This window comes from Hetaerina americana, unplaced genomic scaffold (genome assembly GCF_022747635.1).
Source record: "Hetaerina americana unplaced genomic scaffold, ioHetAmer1.1.p SCAF_2, whole genome shotgun sequence".
NCBI classification, from domain to species: domain Eukaryota; kingdom Metazoa; phylum Arthropoda; class Insecta; order Odonata; family Calopterygidae; genus Hetaerina; species Hetaerina americana.
In genome coordinates this window covers 22,398,311-22,423,313 of record NW_027286763.1, presented here as the reverse complement: position 1 = coordinate 22,423,313, position 25,003 = coordinate 22,398,311, and the positions used below count along the sequence as shown (strand labels likewise).

Sequence of the window (25,003 nt, the reverse complement as noted above, 5' to 3'; positions counted from 1 at the left end):
ATAGGCAATGGGATGTTGTAGATTGTGATAGAGGGGAAAACATTAGGTAAGTGTGGGAGGAATAGAGAAAGTGTATGCATGTTGACTGGAATTAAAGGAGGAAAAGTATGCAAAATTTGAGAAGGGTTCATTGTGATGAGGTTGTCGTGTTAGCCGAGTTGAACAAATGTAGGCTTTCTCAGCCATTGTCTCAAACAGTATATTATTAAGTAATGAAAGTGCTGCAATTTATCATAGTGATGCTCTGTGTCCTAAGAGCAATGCGGCTTCTCCTCCGCTACCCTTAGGTTGTATGACCGAGCAACAATTGATGCCATTTCCCTCACTTGTATGAAATATTTCTGCGTTAGATGTGTTGTTTGTTGGTAATTTAAGGGGAGGAGTTTTGAGTAGTCTTTAAGAGAAAGTTCGTTTTTCCTGTGCAGGTAAGAAATGGCACCAGAGCGGCCAGGGCAGGATGAGGAGGGGGGTGGTGTGGGGGGTGGGGTTGGTGGTGGTGGTGCAGCTGCCCCAATGGCATTCGGCGCCACAGGAGGAGGGGGTGGAGTTGCAGAGCCCGTGGCTGTTCCTCTGATGAGGCAACCTCATCGCCAGCAAGTTTGTCCTATTTCAAACGGGATCATCCAAGTGAAGGTAAAAAAGGAACTCTCTCAAGTCTAAGCCTCTTCCCTGTGCCCTAGTGCCCAAATGTTTTCCCCACTTGCTGTTGAGTGCTGGTAAGGAAGTGATGATGGGAGAATGTTTGTTTTCTTCTCATGTGTGGAATTCCTGCAGATATCTTTATAAGACCTTTTTGAGAATAAATTGATCATTTCTGTCATGTGATAATTTGTTATGCCAGTGATGAAAGCATCCTTGCTACAAAAAATACAGATGAAAGTACATAGCAGGAGTCAATGAGTTTTAGTTTGTGGCCACATGTGTATGTTTTCACATTGACTGAATTCTTAAAAGGTGTTTGCTTGGTTTCACAATTTGCGATGATATTAAAAATATCTCTGAAACTTCCAAGAGTCGAGCCTAATCTGGAGGCCAGCAGTCATAGTATATGAAGCATTTATTTTTGAAAACAAAGACTCCTCCTATGAACTGTGTTGAAAAGTTAAAAATGTCCATTTTATTCTTTTAAACACCAAAGGGATATTTTTATTACTGCATATGGGTACTCATTATTGATCTTGTTACTTCTGTATTTCTTGTTGTGATATTGCTGAGAGCCAAAGCCCTAACCTGTTTAATGAGCTCACTGCTATTACCCACCAATCTCTTGGTAGGCATGAATTACTCTGAGGCATCCTTCTTTTGTGCATTGCAAAATGGTGAGCCATCTGAAACATTGAAGAACTCTGAGCCTTGGCTATGAAAAGTGCAATTTTGGGAAAGGAGAGACTCCATCAAATCATTCTGGATTTGTAAAATTAAATGTGAGCTCTGGATGAGTCTTTAATTTTCTCCTTGGTGTTCACTCAGTGTTTTGTGTATAGAGATTTGTTTGGCTCTTTATTTGTGGACTGTTTTTTTTACTTTGCCTTATATATCCTTGTAAAGATGCTTTTATCATGTTTCTTGAGTGAGTTTACATTTATTTTCTTGTGTCCGTGGTTCGTTATTTATGTTAATGGCCAGTGTATTTAGGATGTTTTCATTATTTTTGTGTTCCTGTCCAATTGTCATATTTTATATTGAACTTTCCAATGTTTGTACTCCCAGAAATGAACATTTATTTGCTGAACATAGATGTTGTTTGTGTCCATGTTATGCATATTAAAAACACTGTCAACATAGTGATGGAACATATTTTTGATCAAGTACTGTACATGATTGGTATTTTTAACTTGTTGAAGTGATTTAAAAAATGCATGATTTATTTGTTTGCTGACAAGGTGTATTAAGGGCATTGGATTCAGGTGAATGAGCCAAAGTCTTATAACCCTTTCATTGCCAGCCCAAATAATTTAAAATATCAGGAGAATGTCAATAATTTCTTGTGAAAATTACGCAATTATGAAAAAACATGAAAAGAAGTTACATCATTATTATGTCTCATATGTACAGAATAAATAATTTAAATAAAGGTTATCAGTGGAACAAGTGTGGCTGACAAATTGCCTCCCTAGGAATTTTGCAAAAACTGACGCATATTTGTACAGGGTGCGACACTTAAATCCAGACAAATTTCAATTTGAATTTCCCACCGTATTGTAGTTCCCCTGGAGGTCGGAAATGGCGTTCTTGAAAGCTATAGGCATCTAGTAAACAGTCATCACTCTAAATGGCCGGGATGTTATGTATTTGTGTGGAGTACAATGAAAGAGCCACTATTATTGAAATTGTTTGTGCTGGGTGTTCGCCCAGTGAAATAGTTCGATTCTTCGGGTACCCGAGATCAACTGCTTATGATATTGTGGCTAAGTATAATGCTTCAGAGAAGTCTGGGGAAGGTTTCGCTAACCTGGCGAGGAAACCTCATTCGAGGAAACGGGTGTTACAAACTGCGGCAGTCATTGAGAAGGTTCAGGCACTGATTTCAGAGGACCCGGGGTGATCGCTGAGGAAATTCGGCATCAGAATTGAATTTTAGCTGGTGAATAATGCATCAGATGTCAGAGGAGGACCTACAATACAAGTCGTACACAATAAAGGTGCGACAGATGCTATCTGAGGCTGCCAGAACAAAGCAGATTGCTCGCTGCAATCTACTATTGTGTCCTCTAAAAAATGAAGCTGCGGGGCAAATCAGATTCTTTTCTGATGAAATGATTTTTACCGTTGATGCGAAGATCAACAGGAGAAATTATTGCTGGCTCACCCACGACCCCGTGGATGTCCCGATAGTTGCTCGAACAAAATTTCCGGCTGGTGTTCATGTCCTAGGTGTTGTGTCCAGTGAGGGTGATATCATGCCGCCACATTTCTTTGAAAAGGGACAAACTATCACAAAAGAAGTCTATCTGCAAATTTTGAAGTATGTCGTGAAACCGTGGATGGATACTGTGGCCTCCGGGAGACAATATGTCTTTCAAGAGGATGGTGCACCAGCTCATACAAGTCATTAAATCCAAAACTGGATCTCAGATACCATTGACATGTTCTGTTCATAGGAGTCCTGGCCCCCGAATAGCCTGGACTTGAACCCCCTCGACTAATATATTTGCAGTGTAGTCGGAAGAGTTACCAATAAGACGAGGCACCCTAATGTCACATCTACAGGCTCTGCTATCTTAGCAGCATTTGCGAATATGAACAGCACTGTTTTAAAGAGTGCATGCGATCGATTTGGGACCTGATTGGAGGCGGTCATTGCAGCTGAAGGGGGTTACATTGAGTAATGATACTCTTGACAGATACCACTACTTGTATGTAAAATGATTTTCATTTTCATTTGTATTTTTTAAAATAAATTTGCTTTTAAACAAAAGCTTCATTTGTATGGATTTAAGGGCTGTACCCTGTATATTAGATTTCTGGCACTTAAAAGGGTTAAATATGAAATTTCCATCATTGTGAGTGCTCATATTCTGTCTTGAATCAGCCAATATGGTTGACCTTTTAGTTCATATACTGACAATATGGTTGTCACTTTCAATTTAAAACATTCCCTTGGATGCAGAGTTTAATATGAAGTAATCATAATTGGTCCCCTTGTTTATCAAACTAAGGCTTTGACTTCTAATGACTGGCGTATGATTCATCAAGATTTCTTCGGCTGAAAATCTGATTTCAATATGCATTAGTTCAAATTATTTGCCACAGTATGTGATAATTAATTATCTACTGGTTTATTATTAATGAGTCTATATGAGTCACCAACCTATAAGTGCTTACTGCTTATTTTTCAGGAAGGAGATGGTGCTAGTGATTCCTTTCCAGATGTTCGTACACTAGTGGAAACCAGCTATGAAGACAATGATCTAACATCATTGACATGGCTTCAAGACAGAAATCTTTTGAAAGGTAATATAGTGTCATAAATTTTCAACTAAGGAGTAGGCTCATTGTCTAAGTGGTTTTGAATATAATGTTTTTTTGTTCCTCTGATTCTTTGTTGCTGCTCGAATTTGCTTTTCTTCCAACCTCGGTGTGCCATAAAATGCATAAACAAAGATTATTGCAGTCTTCATAACTGATAATGGCGGTGCGCTCAGCGTCAACACCTGTAAGCTGCCACTGATACCCTATGTGTTTAAGTTTGCTTGCATTTGTTTGTGTCAACCCTTTCCCCTGTTATCCTTTTGGTTTGATTCCCGTAGCAAAAATGGCACCACGAGATATCCATGATAGAAGGAATTTTCGTGATCTTGTCAATGGTCCTCTTTCTGTGAGATTAATCATGTATCAGTTTTATTAATATAGTAACATGTAAGTGTGTTGCTTGTTTGAAGAAAACTGAATAAGATTAGCTGTATCCTTTTGAGAGATGTTTGGGGCCAAGACTTCATGATTTTCCTTTATAATGATAAGAAATAGCACATATCCCACCATAAGGAAGTTCATCATGAAAAAAAGTAATGTCACAATTTGTAAGCCATCTCCATGGCCAATGTCATCAGGCTAACGTCATACCACAGATTATAGTCGTTGAAACAGATGGGAGGAGGATGGGTACCTAAGAACAATCGGCCAAATTGACCTGTGTGCAGAAGGAAATGGGTACAAATGGCCATTTATTCCCATTGCACTCCACCCTGCCAAGCATCCCACCTTTACTCCCAAAAAAAACTTCTGAAAGTAACTCACTCATCCCCTTTCCCTCCCACCGACACGTAATGTGACTCTCCAGCCCCATTCTCCCTGCCCTGCTCTTATCCCCCTTCCCACTCACCAACTCTTGACTCTATGTTATGTGTGAGTCCTGAAGATGCTAAGTTCAGTGAAACTTGTGGAATAATAAATATTTTCTTTGGAATATGTAGTCAATATTGTGTTTACGTACATTGTGTTTACATAAAATTTTATTTACCTTATAATGATCTAGGATTCATGAAAGTTCTTCTTGATGATCTGATGTGTTTTGTTATTGTAGATCTATAAAACCCAGATCTTGTTTTGCTTATTTAAAATTTTATGTGGAAAATAAAGTATGCCTTTCATTTAAACATCAATATTTCTGATATAGTGAATTAATGATGGTGAAAAATGCAAATGGCGTAAGAACCTTGAAAGAAGAAAAGATTTTTTTTTGCAAAAATACAATGAAGAAAATTGGGGATCTTCTTGGATTCAAGAACAGAAATTTAAAGGGAAAATACCTTCATTTCAAACATATCATGAAGCTCCCCAAAGTTACCCATTCTAACTTTTGAAATGATTCGTAATGCACAGAGAAGGAGTGCATATTTAAGTGTTCAATAAAATTCATAAATATGTATCATAAACGTTAACAGTAAAATTGAGCCTGGCATGGACGAAAGGTTCCACTTGTGCAGCAGTAATGGAAGGGGCATGCACCCACAGTAGGGCATGTCCCAATTATGATGCAAAATGAAGAACTGCCATGGACCAGTTGTTCATAATTTGAAGTGGATGAGAAGCTTTGCAGATTATAACAATGTCTCTATTTTGATGGCACTAAAAAGGCTGTAGGCAAGTTACATTTGAGTAGAAAATCATATAAATAACATAGTGGAAGTGTTTTTTCAATTAATGTAAAGTTTTATGCGTACAATAAAACTAAACGAAGTCTTATAGGTAATATAGTATCTACATAGGTACTGTGAAAACTGCTTAACATAAAAATGGTCAGCACAATATATATTGCTTCTCGTGAAATAAAGGCATGGTCTGTTCCAACTTCAATTTTTTTTCTTCTTATATCTATTTGTTTAATATGAAATGGTTAACAATTCAATCAATTTCAACAAGACATCTTTTGATCCTCAGATAGTAAATCCCCACAAAATTCTTTAGATACGCAAAATGGAATTTGTGGCTCTGTTTCCTGATCCACCAGATTCCCAATTGTGGGTTCGTTCCGGAGCTAGCTAGGAAAAAACCCATCAGGATTTCCCATTTGCAACAGCTGTGATTATCTCTGGACTTCACTTGCCACCATTTGGGCACGGTCAGTAGCAGGCCAGGGACCCTCACCATGAGAGATCATTTGCCTGCACTCCCTTCCCCTACTCCCCATCCAGGGAGAGAATAGGGTTGCACCAACAACATACTCCTTTGCAACCTTGAACAAATTCCAGGATCTACTTTGATCGATTCATTCAAGGGAAGGCTTGGAAAGTGAAGCAAGCATGCTGTCCCTTACTCTTAGGTCTTCCCAAATCCCCCTGACCAAAGGGCCTTGAACTTCTAAACACTCGGTCAATTCCAATCTTCAAACTGAGAAGTTGTGCCGTACAAACAGTACAATAATCTGTAAGCAAGGTTTCCCCTTCCACATTCATTTTTTATGGTGATTAGTACCAAGTATACTAGCAAGAAATGTGGATTTTTTTAAAATCGGAAGAACGATTAAGAGTTTTATTTAAAGTATGCTCCTCTGCTTCTGAGACATTTTCCCCATCTTTTGGGCAATTTGTGGATACCCATTAAAAATCTTTCCCTTTTGCTGCAAACTATTATTTGTGTTCATCAAGCCATTTTTTCAAATCTTCATACGAACCAAAGCACTGCCCAGCAAGTGCATGATCCATCAGTGCAAACAAGTGTAATTGGAAGGAACCAAGTCTGGTGAGTAAGCCGCATGGGGTAGAACTTCTAAGCTGAGTGCTTCCAATGTCTCACAAACAGGTTTTTCCATCTGTGATGGAGCACTGCCGTGAAGAAAAATGACCTTGTGACGCCTCTTTTGGTATTCTGGTCTTTTTTCAAGCAGCGAACGGTTAAAATATTAGAGTGGCTAGGCTGGGAATCACTGACAGGGCAAAGGCTAAATAACAGATTGAAGCTCTTGCATAACTTGGAAGGAGGTCTCTTTAGCAGTGATGTTGAAATTGTAATATAGCCTCTATAATACTACAGTAGGAGAGATTATGTTAGTAAAATTAGAGAGAATAAGTGTAGAACATATAGATTTAAGATTTCATTTCTTCCATGAGCGATAAGGGATCATAATAACATTGTCCGACCATGGTAGGGTCATCTCCAGGTAAAAATTATTCTGGTGTGTGTTCACTTCCTGCCACACACCCTAGCGATGGCTTGCGGGGTACATAAATAAGTAAATAAAAAACATCAAAGTCACCACTTTTGAAACCCTGAAACCATCATTCACATGTAACTTGCGATTGAGCATGTTCTCCATAAGCTTCTCGAAGTAATTGGTATGATTCAGCAGCAGTTTTCTTCAAATGAAAACAAAAAATTAATGCCATCTGCAAATGCTCTTTGTTTGGTATAAATTTTGACATATTGAACCCAGCAACACAATACTATGCAAACACTTTTTCAATGTATCACTTGTGTGCATCTGGTACTTGTTGATGGCACCACAACATGGTATAAGTGTCAAATCTTTACTCCACATACTGCATTGGTGCACCATCTGTTGTCCAAAATCCGTATTTCATACTAGTGCACCTGGTTGATTTGTGGAAATGCAATAGGTGTTCTTGCAATGGCTGATTAACTGCATTAATAAAATCCATGTCAACCAAAAGTGAAAATGCAGCTCCAACAAGTTGTTGAAACTGATGATAGTTCCAAAACTGGCATCTGCAAAGAATTGAGAAAGCCTGATTGAGCTTTGTCCAAATTATAAAAACTCATGAAAAATTAACAGCTGTGAATGAGGAAAGAAAGTGTGAACTGGAAGTAAAATCTTTGAATGCCAAAACGCGAGGATTTGGAAATGGCTCTGATCATCTGGTTTAAACAAGCAAGAGCCCAGAATGCTCCAGCTTCTCCTTCAAGTTTTATCCTTGGATGATAGGAACCTAATTTAAGGACTGAGTTAAGGCATTGGACTGGTGATATTTGCTGCTGGAGGGGATAATTGCTTTCATCGTTGACAACAGCCCTGAACATTTCAAAATGGAAAGGCTGAATTCAATTAAATTGACCTTTTTGCTGCAAAGCAAAACACTGCACTTTAGCTCTGCAGCAAATTTGAAATCATCCTTCTTTTGGTAGAAAATTTTACTTTTGAGTGGGGACTTACCTTAGGAATGTAAAACACCCAAATTATATTTTGCAAAGAGGATGAGCATCAGTTGGAGGCTTTGGAGATGAATGTAAAGAACGAAATGTCAAAGGAGGGAAATGAAAGCGTGTTTAGGCATTGTTGAAGAGGAAGAGAGAGGGTTATGGGGGAAATGGAAAGAAGGCACACAAAACGGATGCAGGACATTTTGGGTGAGACAATGAGATGTTGAAGATTGAGAGAAAAGAACATAAGGGAGCATAAGAATGGTCTGTGTAGTTAAAGAGTGTAGCATGTAGACTAGATGTATGAGCATCATGTCGTATAGCATCATGTCAGGTGGGTGATAGTGCTGACTTCTCGCTTCCAACAAAAATGTCTATTTGACTGCTGATATGAGCCTCTTGTATGGTGGTGAGTCAAATATCTACCTAGAAATACTAAATGGGAAATAATCCACCATGCTATCATATTTTTGCATCCAACAAAAATGTCTATTTGACTGCTGATATGAGCCTCTTGTATGGTGGTGAGTCAAATATCTACCTAGAAATACTAAATGGGAAATAATCCACCATGCTATCATATTTTTAAGGTTATGAGAAGTATGAGGTGGTTGTGCCATTTTCTGCATTTACCTTACACCTATGATCATGACAATGACCACTCACGAACAGCTCACTCAAGACTGAGAATGTGAATTCAATTTGTAGAAAACAAAAAAGAATCAAGATAATTAGTTTATTATTTGTGATATATTCCTAATACTTTTATACTTGTCTAGAGACATTAGTTCTTGCCAACAGCTCAAAATTTTGTGAAAATTTGACAAAGCCACTGCTTTACTAGATTGAATCCTCTCAATAATCACAGTTATCACCCCGAAGGTAGGTTTGGTAGGTGATGATAGAGTTCACCCAGTACTAAGCCCGACGGCCTGTGAAATTCACACATCAGGGTAGGGGGTTGAGTTCCTTTCCCTGTGCCGGGTGTGGTTTCCAAGTAAGATCTGGTTCCCGAGAAATCACATAGCTTGGGTGTAGCTGAGGATTCCTTGAGTGGCATGCCCAGGAATCAAACCCAGGTCCTCCGGTCAGTAGTCCAACACTCTACCCCCTGGACTATCGTGAGCCTATATTCCCAATATATGATGTAATAGTGACCTAAAGAACAACTTTGTTAAAATAGAACTTACTTGCATTTATTTTGCATCCATTTTGTCTTCTGTTAATGTTAGGTTTGTTGAATAATCTCTCAATGCTGTGGACCTACAAAGAATGGGATTTAATTTATAATGCATTGCACAGCTTAGCTACTTTCTACTTCACCAAATTTCATTCTTCAGGGCTTTGTAAAATCTCTCCCCCAAATGGTCCCCGCAAAATTCCTTTTCCCATCTGTTAATGCAATGTTCTACCTTGTGTCACTTGACCTCAGTATACCCCTTGACCTGCCTCCCAGCATCATGTCCATCTATGCCTCCTTCAATTTCCCCTATTTCTCAAGGAAGACTAACACAACTCAATCCATCTTCTGTGTCCCTCCAAGGGTTGGCTTACCAGAGCAAATCATCCAGACTGACTTATGGTCAAAAGAAATTCAGATGTCTGAATGGTCACTCATGTGTTATTTAATTGGTTTTATTTTGTTTAAGGGATGAATCTGCGATCAGGGGACTCCCTCTCACCAGAAGGCAATATGTATTTTAACGATGATGAAGATGCCTCAGCAGAAGAAGATGAGGGTGACGGTCTCAAACCAATTGGTGGAACTGTCTCTCCAACGAGTGACTATGCTGACTCGACCAGTTCAGGGGGTGGGAGGCAGTCCCCCAGCCCACCAATGGCAGGCAGCAATCGACGGCGGCAACCGGTGCTGCTCTCTCAGCCCACAAGTAACTCATTGCCCATAATGACTAGGCTTAAACTCCAACATCCATCATCTAATCAGAGCCACATGGGACAGTCAGCAGGCAATCATCGACCTTATGACCCTCAGGTAAATACAGCTAAATATGAATGTTCCTTTGATCATACTGAATGTGTTTTGTGTATTATTTTGAAGAAGCATTCCACTTGACTGTCATGCAGGCTAGAAGTTACCCTTGTGGATGGAAGTGTAAAGGAAAGGAAATGGTATAAAAAAGGAATTAATTGGAGATTTGGATTATATTTTGTGGAGAGATTTATTTGAATACTATAAAAATGATATGAAATGTGGAAATGAAAAATAGTAACGTTGTGATTCCACTGAAAAATTTTTATTATGAGATGACCCGGGTTTCGACGTTCAATGTCATATTCAGGTATAAAGGATATGAAACTTGTTGAAATCTTTAATATTCAATATGATGCAGGATATATTTAAAAAAACACAAGCCATAAATGCAAGAAACATACAGGATACAAAAATGCATTATTCACAGCTCACAGTCATCCATCCCAGATGATTGAGGAAGTAATTGTTCCAAAGCCTAATGGTCAGGTCTGATCTGTTTTTTAATCAAAACATTAAATTTTAGCTGTTTATTTTTGTAAACTTTACACCCCGAAGGATATAGCACCACTTGAAGTGTTCCTTCTTATGTTGAAAAACTGGTGCTCTCTTAAATTAGGCCTGTGGTGGGATTCAAACTTTTATCTAAAATTGAGGTTTCAAGAATAGTGATGCAAGGTGGGCGTTGATAAATCTTTGATATAGATGTACATATAATGGTTTACTTCATAATTAAGCTAAAAATGATGACCAAAGGTCAGCTGTGCAGCAGCATTTATCTGATGCTAATAGTTTTGATTTCCATTACATTAGCTGAGGTACTAACTGGTCATATACTTTCATATGTTTGTACTTTTAGGGAAAGGAAGGAGATATTTTTCACTGACATTATTTGTTGTTCTTTCAGGTTCATGTCAGCTCTAAGCCACCATTTTCATTCTCGTGCCTAATCTTCATGGCAATTGAAGACTCTCCTAAGAAGGCCCTCCCTGTGAAAGAAATCTATGCGTGGATACTTGAGCACTTTCCATACTTCAAGGATGCTCCCACTGGCTGGAAAAATAGTGTTCGCCATAACCTCTCACTCAATAAGTGCTTTAAGAAGGTTGAAAAAGCACCGGTAATTGTTTACATACCTCTTGTTATTATTGCTGATTTAAAAAAATCAGGTATATAGATAAGCATTTTTAAAAAGTTGTGTAAATTACATCTTACAGTTAAATTAATGATAATATTATTAATTAACCTTTGAATGGCCTGTCCTTTGCACCACAATTACTCTCCTTTAATTATGTTTCCCTATCGATAGAAATACCATACAATTGAAATCTAATCATCATCTTTCCAAACAGGTTATAATATTTAAGAAGTATGAATTGTGTTTATTTGCTCAATTATTATATCTATGATAAATGCATAATATAATATAGGACTCGCAATTGTCAAAAATCCAATACAAGTGAAGCTTGTGAAAGTCAGCATCAATTAAGTAACCGCAAATAGCAGCTGCATTTTACATTTTAAATAAACAGGAACATCCATTGGAAAAAATCACCATTCCAAGAATTTATGGATTTAATAAAATAGTAACGTCTGTAAAAAATTGCTTTATTTTGCTTCCAAAGAGCCAAAATAGTTCAATTAGTTTGAATTTGAATTCATAACCTAACTTTTTAAATAGCGCTAAACCCATGGGATTTGGTCCCATTGCATGAGTGTACACAAAAGACCCATGCAAATTATTTATGAAAATTTATGTTAATTTAATATTGCGGGTGCTTAAAGAAAAGCATTTGTATCATTAGCATACAGAATTGGTTTGAAACTGGGGTTAGAACCTATGCTGTCAGTCAAATCATGAAAGTATAATTGTAAAAGCACTAGTCCAAGAACAGAATCCTGAGGATCTCCTAGTGTAAAACTTCATGAGTTGACCTGCAACCTTCACATCACATTTGGCCTGCTCCTCTAGACTTTACACTTCTTGAAAGTTTGGAGTCTCTGAAAGGTAAACAAGCAGGGTTTAATTTTCAAAATGCAGCTTATATTGGCACACCAGCATGATACAGCCTTTCATTGCCTTGTGGTCAAGCAAAGAATTCTCCTCTGCTGTTTTATAGGTTTGCTTGGGCATATTTTTCCAGAAGAAACCCATTTCATCACAATTGAAAACCTTTCACAGTGGGTAACCCTCAGAATCTACAAGCTTGTTGAAGTCACAAATGAAGTTCTCTACTGCCTTTGTGCTGGAGCTTACTGCTTCACCGTGCCTTGCAAATGGTCTGGATTCCAGTTCTTCTCTTAAACTCCTCAAACCAGCTACATTAAATACTTCTACTTGGGCCATTGATGATCCTGGCATCTTCTTAATGAGGCATAAAAATCACTTTTGCCTTCTCATAATGTTCTCATTAATAGCATCCACCTTGCAAATGCTTTTCCTTTATCCATGAGAGAAGCAGCCTTCAAACTCATTGAGAACACACAATGCTTGTGTAGATACTCTTGTCACTCACTCCCTTTGAAGCATCTGTGTCCTTAATCTTGTCCTTGTCTTGAGGATAGTGCAAATCGTTGATGTCAACCGATTGTATACAAATGCTATGACAGCCTCACTCATGCCTCGTTCTCATTATTCATTAATTTTTCTTTTCATTTTCACTGTTATTTTAATTCTCTCAAGGCTGTCTTCTTGTGGCTTTTTCTTCAGGGACATTTTTTAAATTATAGACAAAATATGATTAAAATTTCCAAAAAACATTACAAATAATATGTCTGAACACAAGTTGGAAAATGTGGAATGTAATGTAATGGTTGGAATGTATGATCATTAGCAACTCTAAGATTCTATCAGAATAAGTACTAAACACAAGCTGAAGCAGCAGGCGAGGAATCATTCCAGAAATCCCCATCTCCTCACCATTAATGATGTGAAAAGTGGTTGGTCAAGCGAGTCTTATCAAAAATAAATTTTACTCATATGATAACTATTCACTATACAAGGTTCTTGTCAAGCAAGGTTCCACTGTAAATATTTTTCCTACTTGAAGCTTAGAAAATGGTTGCCTGTATTACACATTTCAATAATTTTGAGTCAGTAGTAAGAAATAAGAGTGTTAATATTTCCTTGAAAGTACTTCCTAAAAAAATTCCCGAATAAATCGTAAATGTATACAATGTCTCGAAGTACAAATACAAATCTCGAATGTGGTGCTGTTGTGAAATGTTGGCCTAGCATGAATGTCTCCCTCCTGGTAATACATCCTTACAGTACATTCAATGTATCTCTCCCGATGAACGGTTTCTTCAGGCACTCAACCTTAAGTATTATGAGAGTGTCGTAATGGCACAGAAAATAGTTGCTTCTAATACAAATTTTGATAATTTCAAAAAAGTGGCAGATACTAAGTGTCACATAAAAAGTTTAACTGGCTAAGCATCACACAAGCACTCGGCTGGACACTGATACATATAGGTTAAATCCCATTGAAGGGGAATGATTTTTACACTTTGAAATTGGTGCATTGTAATGTGTATTAGCGGAGGACTCTGTTAAAAGTTACCATTGTGGCATATCCCACAGTTTCTTGGAATAGTTATTCATGTTTCTAAACCTTTCATTTGCTACTTGTTCAATTTTAAGGTATTAACTAACTAAAATGTACTTTTTTAATTAATGCATTGCCATATATATATATAATGGCAGATATATTACCAAGTCATATGAACCATAACTCTTTTTAATAAAAAAATCCATGTTATACATTGAATATTACATTTTTTTCTATCATTATTATGATAAATTAATGAGAAATAGAAAAATTTTAAGGAATTCATGTGTTGGAGCTTATGCGTATATGTTATGCTTTTTTCTTTTGACATCCATCTTGGTATTGAACATTTTAAGTTTGGCTCGTGGGAATAGATATCTTGCCCAACATTTAACCCTCTAATTTCTTTCAGAATCTAGGCAAAGGGTCTCTTTGGATGGTGGATGACATCTTCAGGCCAAACCTGTTGCAGGCACTGAGAAAGGCCCCCTTCCACCCACACACCCAACTTGAGCGAGTGTCCGTGATAACGAATCGACTTAATGTGAAGAGGTTGGTGTTTTTCAGCAGACATACTTTCGTGCTGTGTGAAGACATGAATCCATTTCGCTTTTCATAGCTTAATCATATTTTTGTTTTCAGTCAAGTAATTTTTAGTTTTACTCCCTTGCCATTTATGCCCTTTATTTATTAGATCTCAAGAGTATGGTTCATGGGGAGGTATAAAAATTCGTGGTAGGGTATTTTTATCCTAAGTAATCACAGCTGCCATGTTTTTGGTGATTTAAAATTTTTATACTCTAATAGGAAGTCTGTTCAAAAGGTTCCCGGGCTCTTTTATAGTGCTCCTCCATTTGGTAATTTTTAATACGCTTGGAGGCATTGTGTCTGCGGAAACTTCCTTCAACCAATTTGTTGATACTTTTGGCTGTTTATGTGAAGGGGTGTTCAAAGAGTGCTACAAAAAATTGGGTGTGCGGAAATGAACTCTTTGAAGGAGCAGCGTTGTTTTGTGAAATACTGCGTGAAAGTCAGCAAATCCATCATGGAAACTTTTGATTTGATTACCTAGGCTTATGATGAGGATGTTATGAAATGTGCTGTGCATAGTGAGTGGTTTACCCAGTTTGTGGTAGTCAGTGGAACACGAGTGTTCTGGAAGATCATCAATGTTGACTGATGACCCACACATCGAGAAAGTGTACGATCTTGTTTATGCAAATCAAGGTTTGACTATCAGAGAACCCGCAGAGGAGTGTGGCTTCCTGACTGGTTCGTGATATGAAAAATTGAGAATGTTTCGAGTCGCCACCAAATTCATGCCTCATCTGATGAGAGCAGACAGAAACAGTGTCGAGCTTGTTTGTCAGAAACTGTTTGATCAAGCTGAAGGGGATGAAACCTTCTTGTCCAGAATCATAATAGGTGATGAGTCGTGGGTTTATGGATATGACTTTGAAACAAAAGTGCAGTCTTTAAAATGGATTGGTGAAACCTCCTGCTGCCCCAAAATAGCTCAACAAGTTAGTTCGAATATCAAGATGATGTTGACTTTTTTTTCTTTCCATGCAAAGAGGGTTGTGCATCAGGAATAATTGTCTGAAGGCTTGACAGTCAACACAGAGTACTATCTGTGGTTATGAAATGCCTAAGATAGAGAATCAGGCAAAAATAGCCCAAACTCTGGAGGAGTGGCGAGTAGTTTTTTCACCATGATAACGCACATGCTCATCTGTCTCTCAGAGTTCGTGAAATTTTAGCCAGAAACAAGACCCCTGTGCTGCCCCACCCATCCTATTTACCAGACCTGGGCCCATGTGACATTTTCCTGTTCCTCAAATTAAAAACCCCCGCTCCAAGGAAAAAAATTTGTCACCATTCCAGGGGTGGACAAAATATCAATGGAGAAACTTCTGAGCATTCCGGAAGAAGCATTCCAAGTCTGTTTCAAATAATTGGAGCACCATTGGGATAAGTGTACTCGTTGAGGAGGAGACTACTTTGAAGGGGACTCTGACCTATAATTTGTTGGTGAAGTATTTTTTTTTAAATAAGTAAGTTTGGGAATTTTTTGAACAGACCTGGTAATTTACTGTGCAAAAGTTGAATTTTATTTTTATATTTTGCTTGATGTGTAATATATGTTTGGGGCAACTTTAATTAATTTTACTCCTGTATTGCATCAGCGGCAGTCAGTTGAAACACATTCAGTTCACCTACGGCAACAATGGCAGCAGCGCATGATGAGCAATACTACAGTGCATTGAAATTTTGCTTTTATTTGTGCAAGTCCTCAGCTGAGGCCTATGTATTGCTGGAGGAGAGCTATGGGCAGGTTCCTTATTCCCTGCAGCAGCCCCAGCTAGAAGAATGTTTTAAATACTTAAAGAGGGGAAATAATTTCCAAGGATGGAGGACAAGGACTTCCAGTCTCTGCTCTTACAGAAGTAAACCATAACACTGCTGCTGCCATTATGAGGGAATATCGTCAACTAATGTTAAGAGCACTCTATTAAATCTTGAAAACTTCATTGGGTGCCACCCCATACGTTGATAACAGAACAACTGTACATGAAGCATCTTTGTATTGTTAGGGTTCTGCTAAATCCACTGCAAAATCATGATTATTTCACAAAAATCGATGTAAAGAGTATTTCTCATCCACCCTATTGTTCAGAGGTAATCCCATGTGACTTCTTTTGCTCTCCAATGTGAGTAAACACCTTCATGGAGGGCATTTTTCATCGTGGTAAGCTGGTGTAGGCGAATTGAAGATGGTTCAACTTGCGATGGCTGCCTCTTATGCAATAATGGAGTCAAATCAGTGCAACTTTTACTGCACATATGTTATGCATTAAGCAAACAATCCTCATATAATAATGCAGGTAAAATATTTATGATCACCCTTAATTGAACTGGCTTTGAATGCTGTTAGTTCCATACCAGCTATGAAACTTTATAAGTTTAATGCTTTTTTAAAAATGCAATGTACTAATGTTTCTGATTTTTTCTGAAGGTTAACAAAAACCTTAAATCAAAGCTTAAGATTTTGACATTGTGATTAAACAAGCACAAGTGAATGCCATTATAGTTAAGATATTAAAATATCCTTTATCTTTGATATAACTGCTTTAAGTAGAGGGTGTATGCAGAAAAAGATGTATGCTATTTATCATGCACCTTTATTTGGAGTACCTCTAGTAACAACTAAGATCATATACTCACATTACATTACCATTAGTACCATGCAGTCTGCATTAATTTAATCGGCCAGGAAGTTGAAATTAAAGAATTCTCCCAAATTTTGTTGGAGGTCACTAATCATCTTTTTCTTTGTTTCTGGGGTAGCCCTAGTCCACCAAGTGATGACTGCATTGTTCTCTCGGATGCCAAGTCTAATTGCAACGTGCCTGATCCTGAGCTGTTTCCATTGTTGAGCCGGAGGCTGGCTGCAGCATCAGGGAAGGACCCACCAAAGATGCCAGCAGATGCGTCAAATCGGAGGAGGCCACGAGGGACCCGGGAGGTGCGAGATTCCAGTGATTCCGGCCCCAAAGGGCCAACTTACGCCAATGATTCCCTGGATGATGTTGATGCTGCTGCAGCAATGTTGGCCCTGAAACATGGGCCCCACATTCTTTTTACTGAGAAAGGTGAGGGGACAGGACCAAATGGTGTTCGTCTCTGCTCAGGGTGTGGAAGTCACCACTTCATATGTTCCTTGATTTGCTTGAAGGCCTGGATCATAAGTTTTCCGTGGGACAACCCAATACCATTTTTATATCTTTTGATATTGTATTCTTTGGAAATTTCTTCATTAATTGTAATTGGAGAAACAAATAAGAGCATTCAGTGAAACTTCTGCATTTCAAAGAATAGTAAACAAATGCTATTTCAGAAAAAAAAATTCAAGCATCAAACACATTCCGCAATTTTTGTTGAAAAGTGCTGACATCTTTGTGTGGAGGTTGAAAACTTGTCAGACCTCCCTCATCAATTACAGGTACATTGTGCACACTTCAATCTATCCAACACCTGTGTCCTCTTTTCCCCTCCCTACCCCCCTGCCTGACATATCTCCCTTTAGTCCTCAACTTTCCATCATCTTTCTCTCTTCCTGCATCCACGTCTGTCTGCCATCTTCAAATTTCTTCTAGCATCCTTTAATAGCTCCCCACAATGTTTAGTACTTCATCCATCGTTTTCCTTTCCATCCATTTTGATTTTTTCATTCTTTTCCACATCCAAAGCCTTATAAGCCCTTCAATCCACAATTTTCCGTTTACACTTCATATAAGAGTTTTCACTCTCTTTCACTATCTTTTCTTTACAGCCATACTCTAGGTCTCTGTCATCAGCTCCCTCTGTTTTTTAAATTTTTTTGTGCATAATGTAATTCTCCATCATATGTCCCTATGATGTTGACTGCCCTTGTCCAAAATACATCTTAAGAATGATGAAATGGTCAACCTGTTCTAGTTATCGCCATGTAATTTTCAAGATTAACTTTGCCTTCCTTTTCTGAGTGCCTCATTCCCTTTCCATTGCCCTGCCTTTGTTTTATTCATGCTTATCAAAGTCCCTTATTTGCCGCAGTGATTTTGTATTGTGCCCAGCAATAGTTATATCCCTCAGATGGTAGACTGGCTAATTAATGCTGGATCATCCGCAACATCTGCAAGTGTAATGATAGGAGATGTAAATCCAGCCATTCTTTCAAATGCCAATGATGCAGAATGGCTGGCTGAGAGCTGTGAAGAGCTTCAGTGAGGTGGCAGAGAGAATGGGCCTGGAAAAATTAATGTCTCCAATATGAAATAGTAGTCAGTAATGGACAGAATGGGAAAAATGGTTGAATATTGATGTTAAAGTATCATAGTCCTTGAATATATGATTGATTTTGTATATTTTGGCAGAAAGTTTTTGTGAGAGATGGTGGGATGCTGCATTATGTGATATAAACTTAAGTTATTGGATCTCATTAAACAAAAGCATCCTCCCCCTTGATTTCTTATTGTTTCATGTGACTTCATGTATTATCTTACTTTTTAGATGAGTGGCAACCCAGTGAAGAAGGTAACTGGAGGGCGTCACCAGAAGGCAGACGTGCGAGAAAGATATCAGGCAAACCCTCCAAGACTAGTCAGGTACAATCATTCATTCAGACTATTAGAGCTTTATCACCAGTAGGTGATTTCATGAGTGGATTTCAAGTTCAGTTTTATGAGCTCTTATAGCGATGATTGCTTATGATGGTGAGAAATCTGGAATTTGTACTCACAATTAGTGACTTTGGAAGATGATATTGATGAAAGGTTAAAAACTTGATTTTGGGGTACATTGGTTTTGATAATACTCTCCTTTGACAGCTGTTGCCAGTGATTACATCATCGCCGAGTGAAGACCATACCTATAGTGCAGGGCGCCAGATGGGGCTGGCAGCCACTATGCCCTCCTCTGTCTGGGGAAGCAATGCAGTTGGAACCCGACTGCCAGGCCCATTGATGGCATCTTCATCTCCAGACGAGGCATTTTCTGAAGGCTCTGCATCTTCTGAATCTAATGACAGGTTTGTAACAGAGTGAAAGCTAAATTACTTAAAAAATATATCTTCTAAAAAAGATAAATGAAAATTAAAAACACCTTTGAACTCTTTACCAAACAATGGTTCTCTTTGAAGGTACTTCCAATAAAGAAGTCTTAAAACTTCCTTTGACTTTCTTAACTTCAAGTGAAAAATCACTTCTAAGCCTAGTTATTTCCTTTCCACCAACCCCCAAAATCAACTAAGTTACCATTCTTACTTATACCCTCAATTTTTGTCATAACTTAAATTGGAAGACTTTTTGCAATACTCAACCTATATACCAGCAAAAGATGCCAGTAATATCCACATCACCTTACTGCAATTCAGAGGTCCAGCCACCTACAAACCAAAACATTTTCCCAACAGTCATCCGGTAGATATCTTTATCAACCTCTTATCCAAAATCTCTGAACTTTCCCATTAATGCTGTGGCATGTGATAGAAGCAGTGCTTGCTGAGGTCCATCCCATTAAAGTATTCTTAATCCGAGAGTTCCCCAACCTCACTTGGAGCCTGCCCGCTCCACCTGAGAATCAAAAAGGCCAAGCCCCAGAAAAAAGTATAAAATGTGGGAAAGGGAGAATTTGTACGTAATGTAGGGCATCCAGTACATTTGATTTAATTGCCTTTGTATTCCGATTAGCTTTAAATCTGATTTTCACATTATGTCACTATTTCCTCAGTCTTCGGATGTCACAAAAAGAAAATATCATTGTTCTTTCTTTGAAATTTGCAATAGTGATAGCTCTCAAGAGATGATGTGCATTTTTGGTAGTGAAGAATGCTTGATGATGAAATGTTTATGTTGAACTTTATCTTATCTTTTATTTTTAATTGAAAATTTATACTTTTAAAATGTTCCCTTGAAGGGCTTTTGCATTCGGAGTTGTAGTTTTAGGGCAGGCGATTTTCATTTGTGCCATTAGGGGTAGATGGGAAAGGAGGAAGGGTGGAGAGAATCAGCATTAGCCTACTCTTAACGAAAGGTGCCAAGGGGTCCACAGTTTAACGTCCCATCCAATGGACGGCATACTCACTCCAAGTGCTCTCCACAGAGCACCTCAAGTAGGGATCGGGATACTACTGAAAAATATCTGCCATGTCCAGGATTCAGACCCTCTTTGTGGGAAGCCAGCGCATTGGCCCCCATGCTGTCTCAATCCCCTTGGACGTTTGTATTTACATTATTGCACCTGTTAGTATAAACAAATTGTTGGTGCTAATATTCCTTTTTTGTTATGATCCTGTTAGTTACTTCCTGTTAAAATGTCACAATACACTTTTGAAAGACATTTTCGTCCTGACCTCAATTTCTGGCAAACATTGATGGTGCATATGTTTATCATTTGCCACCCCCCCCCCCTCTAAAAATGTCACCTCACAGTTTCATTTTCTCCCGTCTGTTTAGCACTCCCTCCTCAACTTCTCATTGCAGCATGATTGCACACCTGTCAAAGGGAGGTCTGCAGCACGAGGGAATGGAGTGTGACCCAGAGGAAGAGCAGAGGAGGATCGTGGAAGGTGCAGATGCATTACTCAACCTGGCTGGGATCTGCACCCAAGGGAGGGGATGCAGTGGCGATCGCTCTGTAGGGTGTGAGGGGGCATCGGGTCATGAGTTAGGGCCAATGCTGAGGGGAGGCAAGCGGAGGGCACGGGCCCGTTCCACCTCCCCCATCGACCTCTCACCCCGTGTCAAGGTGAGAGTAGGGATGGAGGAAGCTATCCAGGCACCACAAGTGGATTTGACACCGCATTCTAAGCAGTCTTCCGAGGGGGGAGTGAACAGGTTCCTAAGAGCAAAAAAGGGGTGGGGTGGGCACTGGAATGTTACTGGAAACAAGGTATCCAAGACTGTTGGAAGAATGAGGGTGGCCGGTTCGAGTGTTGCCCTTAAGGAGAGGAAGAAACAGGTGAGGCGAGCGGTGGAAGATAAAATGTTCAGGATGAAAAGGTAGTATTGCAGAATGCCCCTCGTGAGGAAGAAGGTTCTATAGGCCTTAGGTAGCTGACTGAATCTTTTGGTTGATTTAAGAATGGAAATGATTGCCAATTCCATCTTGCTCTCTCTGACTGGCAGTATACCCACCGTTGAGTGGCCTATTAGTGGGTGGTATGAAGCATGGAGCGGCCAAGCTGCTGGTGAGCATGATGGGGGACGTTTCCTGTAGCTGTCAGATCAGACTTTTTGAAGAAGTAGTCATGGATGTAACTTGGCATGAAGTCACCACTGTATCTTCCACGCGTTAAGGGCTTTTAGGGATTGCTGCTGAAGCTCACTCGAATTTTATCGTATCCTTAGTAATTCTAAATGAACCCTATGAAGATAATAAGAGTGAGTTATTGAATATTCCTTGATTTTATTTTTATGGCTGATAGTGAAATAAATAACACCTGGAATGATGTTTCGTGTCTGAATGCATCCATTAGAATGATGACTGGTGGGTGAGAGGCATTTTTAGCTAATGGTTAAAGTAATAAATCTCCAGTCTCGTACAGTTTCTCTTTTGGATTTGTTAACATTTTTATGGGCAACTTTGGAGTAGGTGCGGATTTTAAATCTATGCATTTCCTATGACATTTTTAGGAATAGGAACTTGTTGTTTTCCATTCATTCAATGAACTGATTGTAAATTTTCGTGGTATATTTTTGACTACTGTGTTCAGTAACATGCCAAAAGTTCCCTTGGTGAAAGTAGTGAGGAATTTGTGATGTACAAATGTATAGATTTGGAAACCACAAATGTGTAATGCTGAATGAAATATTTTACCTTCTTCTGTGAAGTGAGATTATATAGAGAGAGATAGATATGAAAATATGTGTATATTTTTTCATTACTTCTCAAGTGATATGCAGTTCTTCCTAAAATATCTTGTAAAGACAACTTTTTCCTGTGAGAGGCCAAATTGCGGATGCTAACTTCCCTGTTCATCTTGAAGCTAAGCATGAACTTTTCTCCTATCCACCCAATTACAAAAAATAGATGACGTTGCTGATGAAAATTTGTATAATGGTAGATGGCCCAATAATTTCTTCTACCAAAAGTTAATGAAAAGAAAATTAGGCCTTCTATTTGTTATTCTTGTGTGTCAATATTTGTTTTACTATTTAAGTGTAAATGGTAAACTTAGTGATATTTACTGGGGAAGAAATATTAATTCTAAAATTTGAGCAATATTCTCATGTTTTTAAATACTCTTAAAGTATATTGTAGTATAAAAAGAAAGTGGTGTTGCACATTACACATAGATTTTAGACATAAAATAACAAGAACATGTTATATCTTTGACAAATGTGTGCCAAACTGTTGATCTATTTAAATTTCATTTTATTACATTGTTATTAGCAGTGGGTAATTCCACACAGGGTGAATGCAAACACCTATTAAAATATGACTTAGATTTTTGAGAAGTAATGCCTGCCTTTCAGTGTGCAGTATGTAGATGAAAATAGTTTTCTCATATAATGTACAAAAGCTCCAAAGAAATCAAAGTGGTATTTGATATTTTAGTTAAAATTGATAGTGTCTTGAATGCCTTTAATGAATCAGTCTGTGGAGTAATTAAATTTATAGCAAGATGCCTGAGGGAAGATGAGAAGTGATATGTTTGCTTTGTACTCTTTTATTGTTATTCTTCATGAATCAATCAAGTGAAGGAGGAATGTTTTTAAAGTTGCTATTTATTTCATATGTTAAGTAATAAAAATCATTATGTATAGGGAGTTCGAGATGAAGATGCTCAGAGCATTGTGTTAATTCATTTTGTATATTCTACAAGGACGTTTTTTGTAACATCAGGTGCACAATATTTACTTCTTATTCTTATTTTTTTGTGAATTGTGCGTTTATTTCTGCAGTGCCTGAGGAAGAAGCCTTTGTATATTATGTTGACATTTTATGGTTTAATTTGGTGAGAATCTGTTTGGAATGTATCGTTTAGAATTGTAACTATTTGGTTAAAACATAGTTTTAAACTTTTATTGATCAGTTATGGATACATAGACCCAGTGTTGTTTTTTAAGCATGGCTAACTTTTTGATAAATTATGTATGCAAACACTTGTTCAATTCATAAAATTTTTCTAAATTTATTGTAAAGTCATAGCTGCAATACAATTTGCCTGTTGATTTGCATTTTTATAATAGCCTCAGGTAAATAGTAAAATTCAACACATCTTCAATTTAATTTGGCTACATTGTGGAATAAGTATCAAAATAATCTTGCATACATGGAAGAGGTGTAGTTAAATGTGGACTAATTATATGAGTGATGTTTCATGAGGTATTTTTGATGAGTTTTCTGAGATAAATATGTAATTTATTTATGCTATTGTCTTCCACCTGAAAGTTCTCTAACATTGAGGAACTTATTTACCCCGTCATAGGTTGTGCAGAAAGTCAGCCAGCTAAAACATTATTCCTTTGTGAGTTGGTGTTAACTCATTCAATAGCAATTATCAAGTAAGTTGGGAATAAGATGGCTTCAATACTTGACAATGAAAAAATTTATACCAATTGACCATGTATTTAAACCAATGATCTAGCCATTCATTTTTCCCTTAAGTTTGTGGTTCATTGGGTCCATTAATTGCTGGTTTAAACTCTCCATGCCTTTTGTGAGTTTAAATAGGTGTGACTACAGAAAGTGAATAATCAGGCCTTTGTAAGCCAAATTTTCTTTTCTAACTGAAAGTGAATAAAGTTGAGAGAAGAGAGTAGTAGTATTAGTGTCTTTGAGGTTTTTGCCTAAAAATATTTTGATTTGTGATGTGTGTTTTCAAGTGGAGAGGTTTTTTAATGAACCAAGGATGATGGTTGATGCAGAGGAGATTGTTTGGCTACCAGGAATTTTTCAAGTGATGTCTTGACTGACCAAACTACCAGACCTTAGAGAGTCTTATGCAGAGACATGTACACAATTGACCTTGGAAAGTAATAACTGCAAATGGGTACATTCATGGAAGCATTCTAAAATAATTCAGGGCATGAGGTCAACATGTTTCTGCATCTCATCTCATCACAAGGTCTCATTGAATTACTAAAGCAATAATATGCCCCTGTTTAAAAAAATTATTTTTATGTGAAGGCGATGGCATTTTGTATGAATTGCAAAGAGAATACTTAATATTGCCTACAATGATTGACTTGCCTTCATGTATTAGTTTAACTCTAGGGCTTTGCTTTTAAAAGCTCTTATTGTTTGTCCTACCCTTTTCCCATGTGCTTTACCTACAACTAGTTGTTAGATAACCTATTTTTGCTGTCAACTCATTGTACAGATATGTACATATCAAAATTGCAGTACATTTAAATGATTAGTGAATAAAGTTTTGAAAGTTATACCAACTGTCTTGTAACTTTGATATTCTTCCCTGGACCATGCAAGCATATATTTGTGTTGATAGAATTGGGAAATTTGAATTATGTTCAAGTGTATTTATGGAAGTAATGAATGTTAATTTATGGTTCTAACCATGAATTAAATTGTATTTAATTTTGAGGAGAGTTTTAGTCTTGATTACCAATTTATGTCTTAGATCTTGAAGTAGCATTTTTATAAATGTATTTTATTATTCCTCTAACTAATTCGCATTGGAAAAATGCTCATGATATTAAATAGAAGTATCATCACAGGCATTCAGGTGGAACCAAAAAAAGACCAGATTTTTACATTGGGACATTTCAGTGGCCCAACCACCTCTTTCACTTGAAGAGAAAAGATTGAGTGGGTAGGGCAGTTTTAGGGGAAGGTGGATAGGTGATTGCAGGGGGTTAAC

At 37.8% G+C, this 25,003-nt stretch overlaps 1 protein-coding gene across 1 annotated transcript; it reads left to right on the top strand.

The window, feature by feature from the left end:
* The first annotated feature begins 511 nt into the window (after positions 1-511).
* LOC139687491 (forkhead box protein N3-like) lies at positions 512-24,573 on the top strand. The gene is made up of 9 exons (XM_071584675.1): positions 512-633; positions 3,840-3,954; positions 9,747-10,090; positions 10,995-11,207; positions 14,051-14,190; positions 16,987-17,291; positions 18,691-18,785; positions 19,008-19,207; positions 20,661-24,573. Exons 1-9 carry the CDS (start codon positions 514-516, stop codon positions 21,181-21,183), a joined length of 2,055 nt encoding a protein of 684 aa, XP_071440776.1. The 5' UTR covers positions 512-513; the 3' UTR covers positions 21,184-24,573.
* Positions 24,574-25,003: the final 430 nt, after the last annotated feature.

Excerpts from the sequence above, each read along its gene's own strand:
- LOC139687491 (XM_071584675.1), top strand. The coding sequence starts at position 514 with ATGGCATTCGGCGCCACAGGAGGAGGGGGTGGAGTTGCAGAGCCCGTG. Across the intron at positions 3,955-9,746 it reads AGACAGAAATCTTTTGAAAG|GGATGAATCTGCGATCAGGG; the intron begins GTAATATAGTGT and ends ATTTTGTTTAAG. Across the intron at positions 10,091-10,994 it reads ATCGACCTTATGACCCTCAG|GTTCATGTCAGCTCTAAGCC; the intron begins GTAAATACAGCT and ends TTGTTCTTTCAG.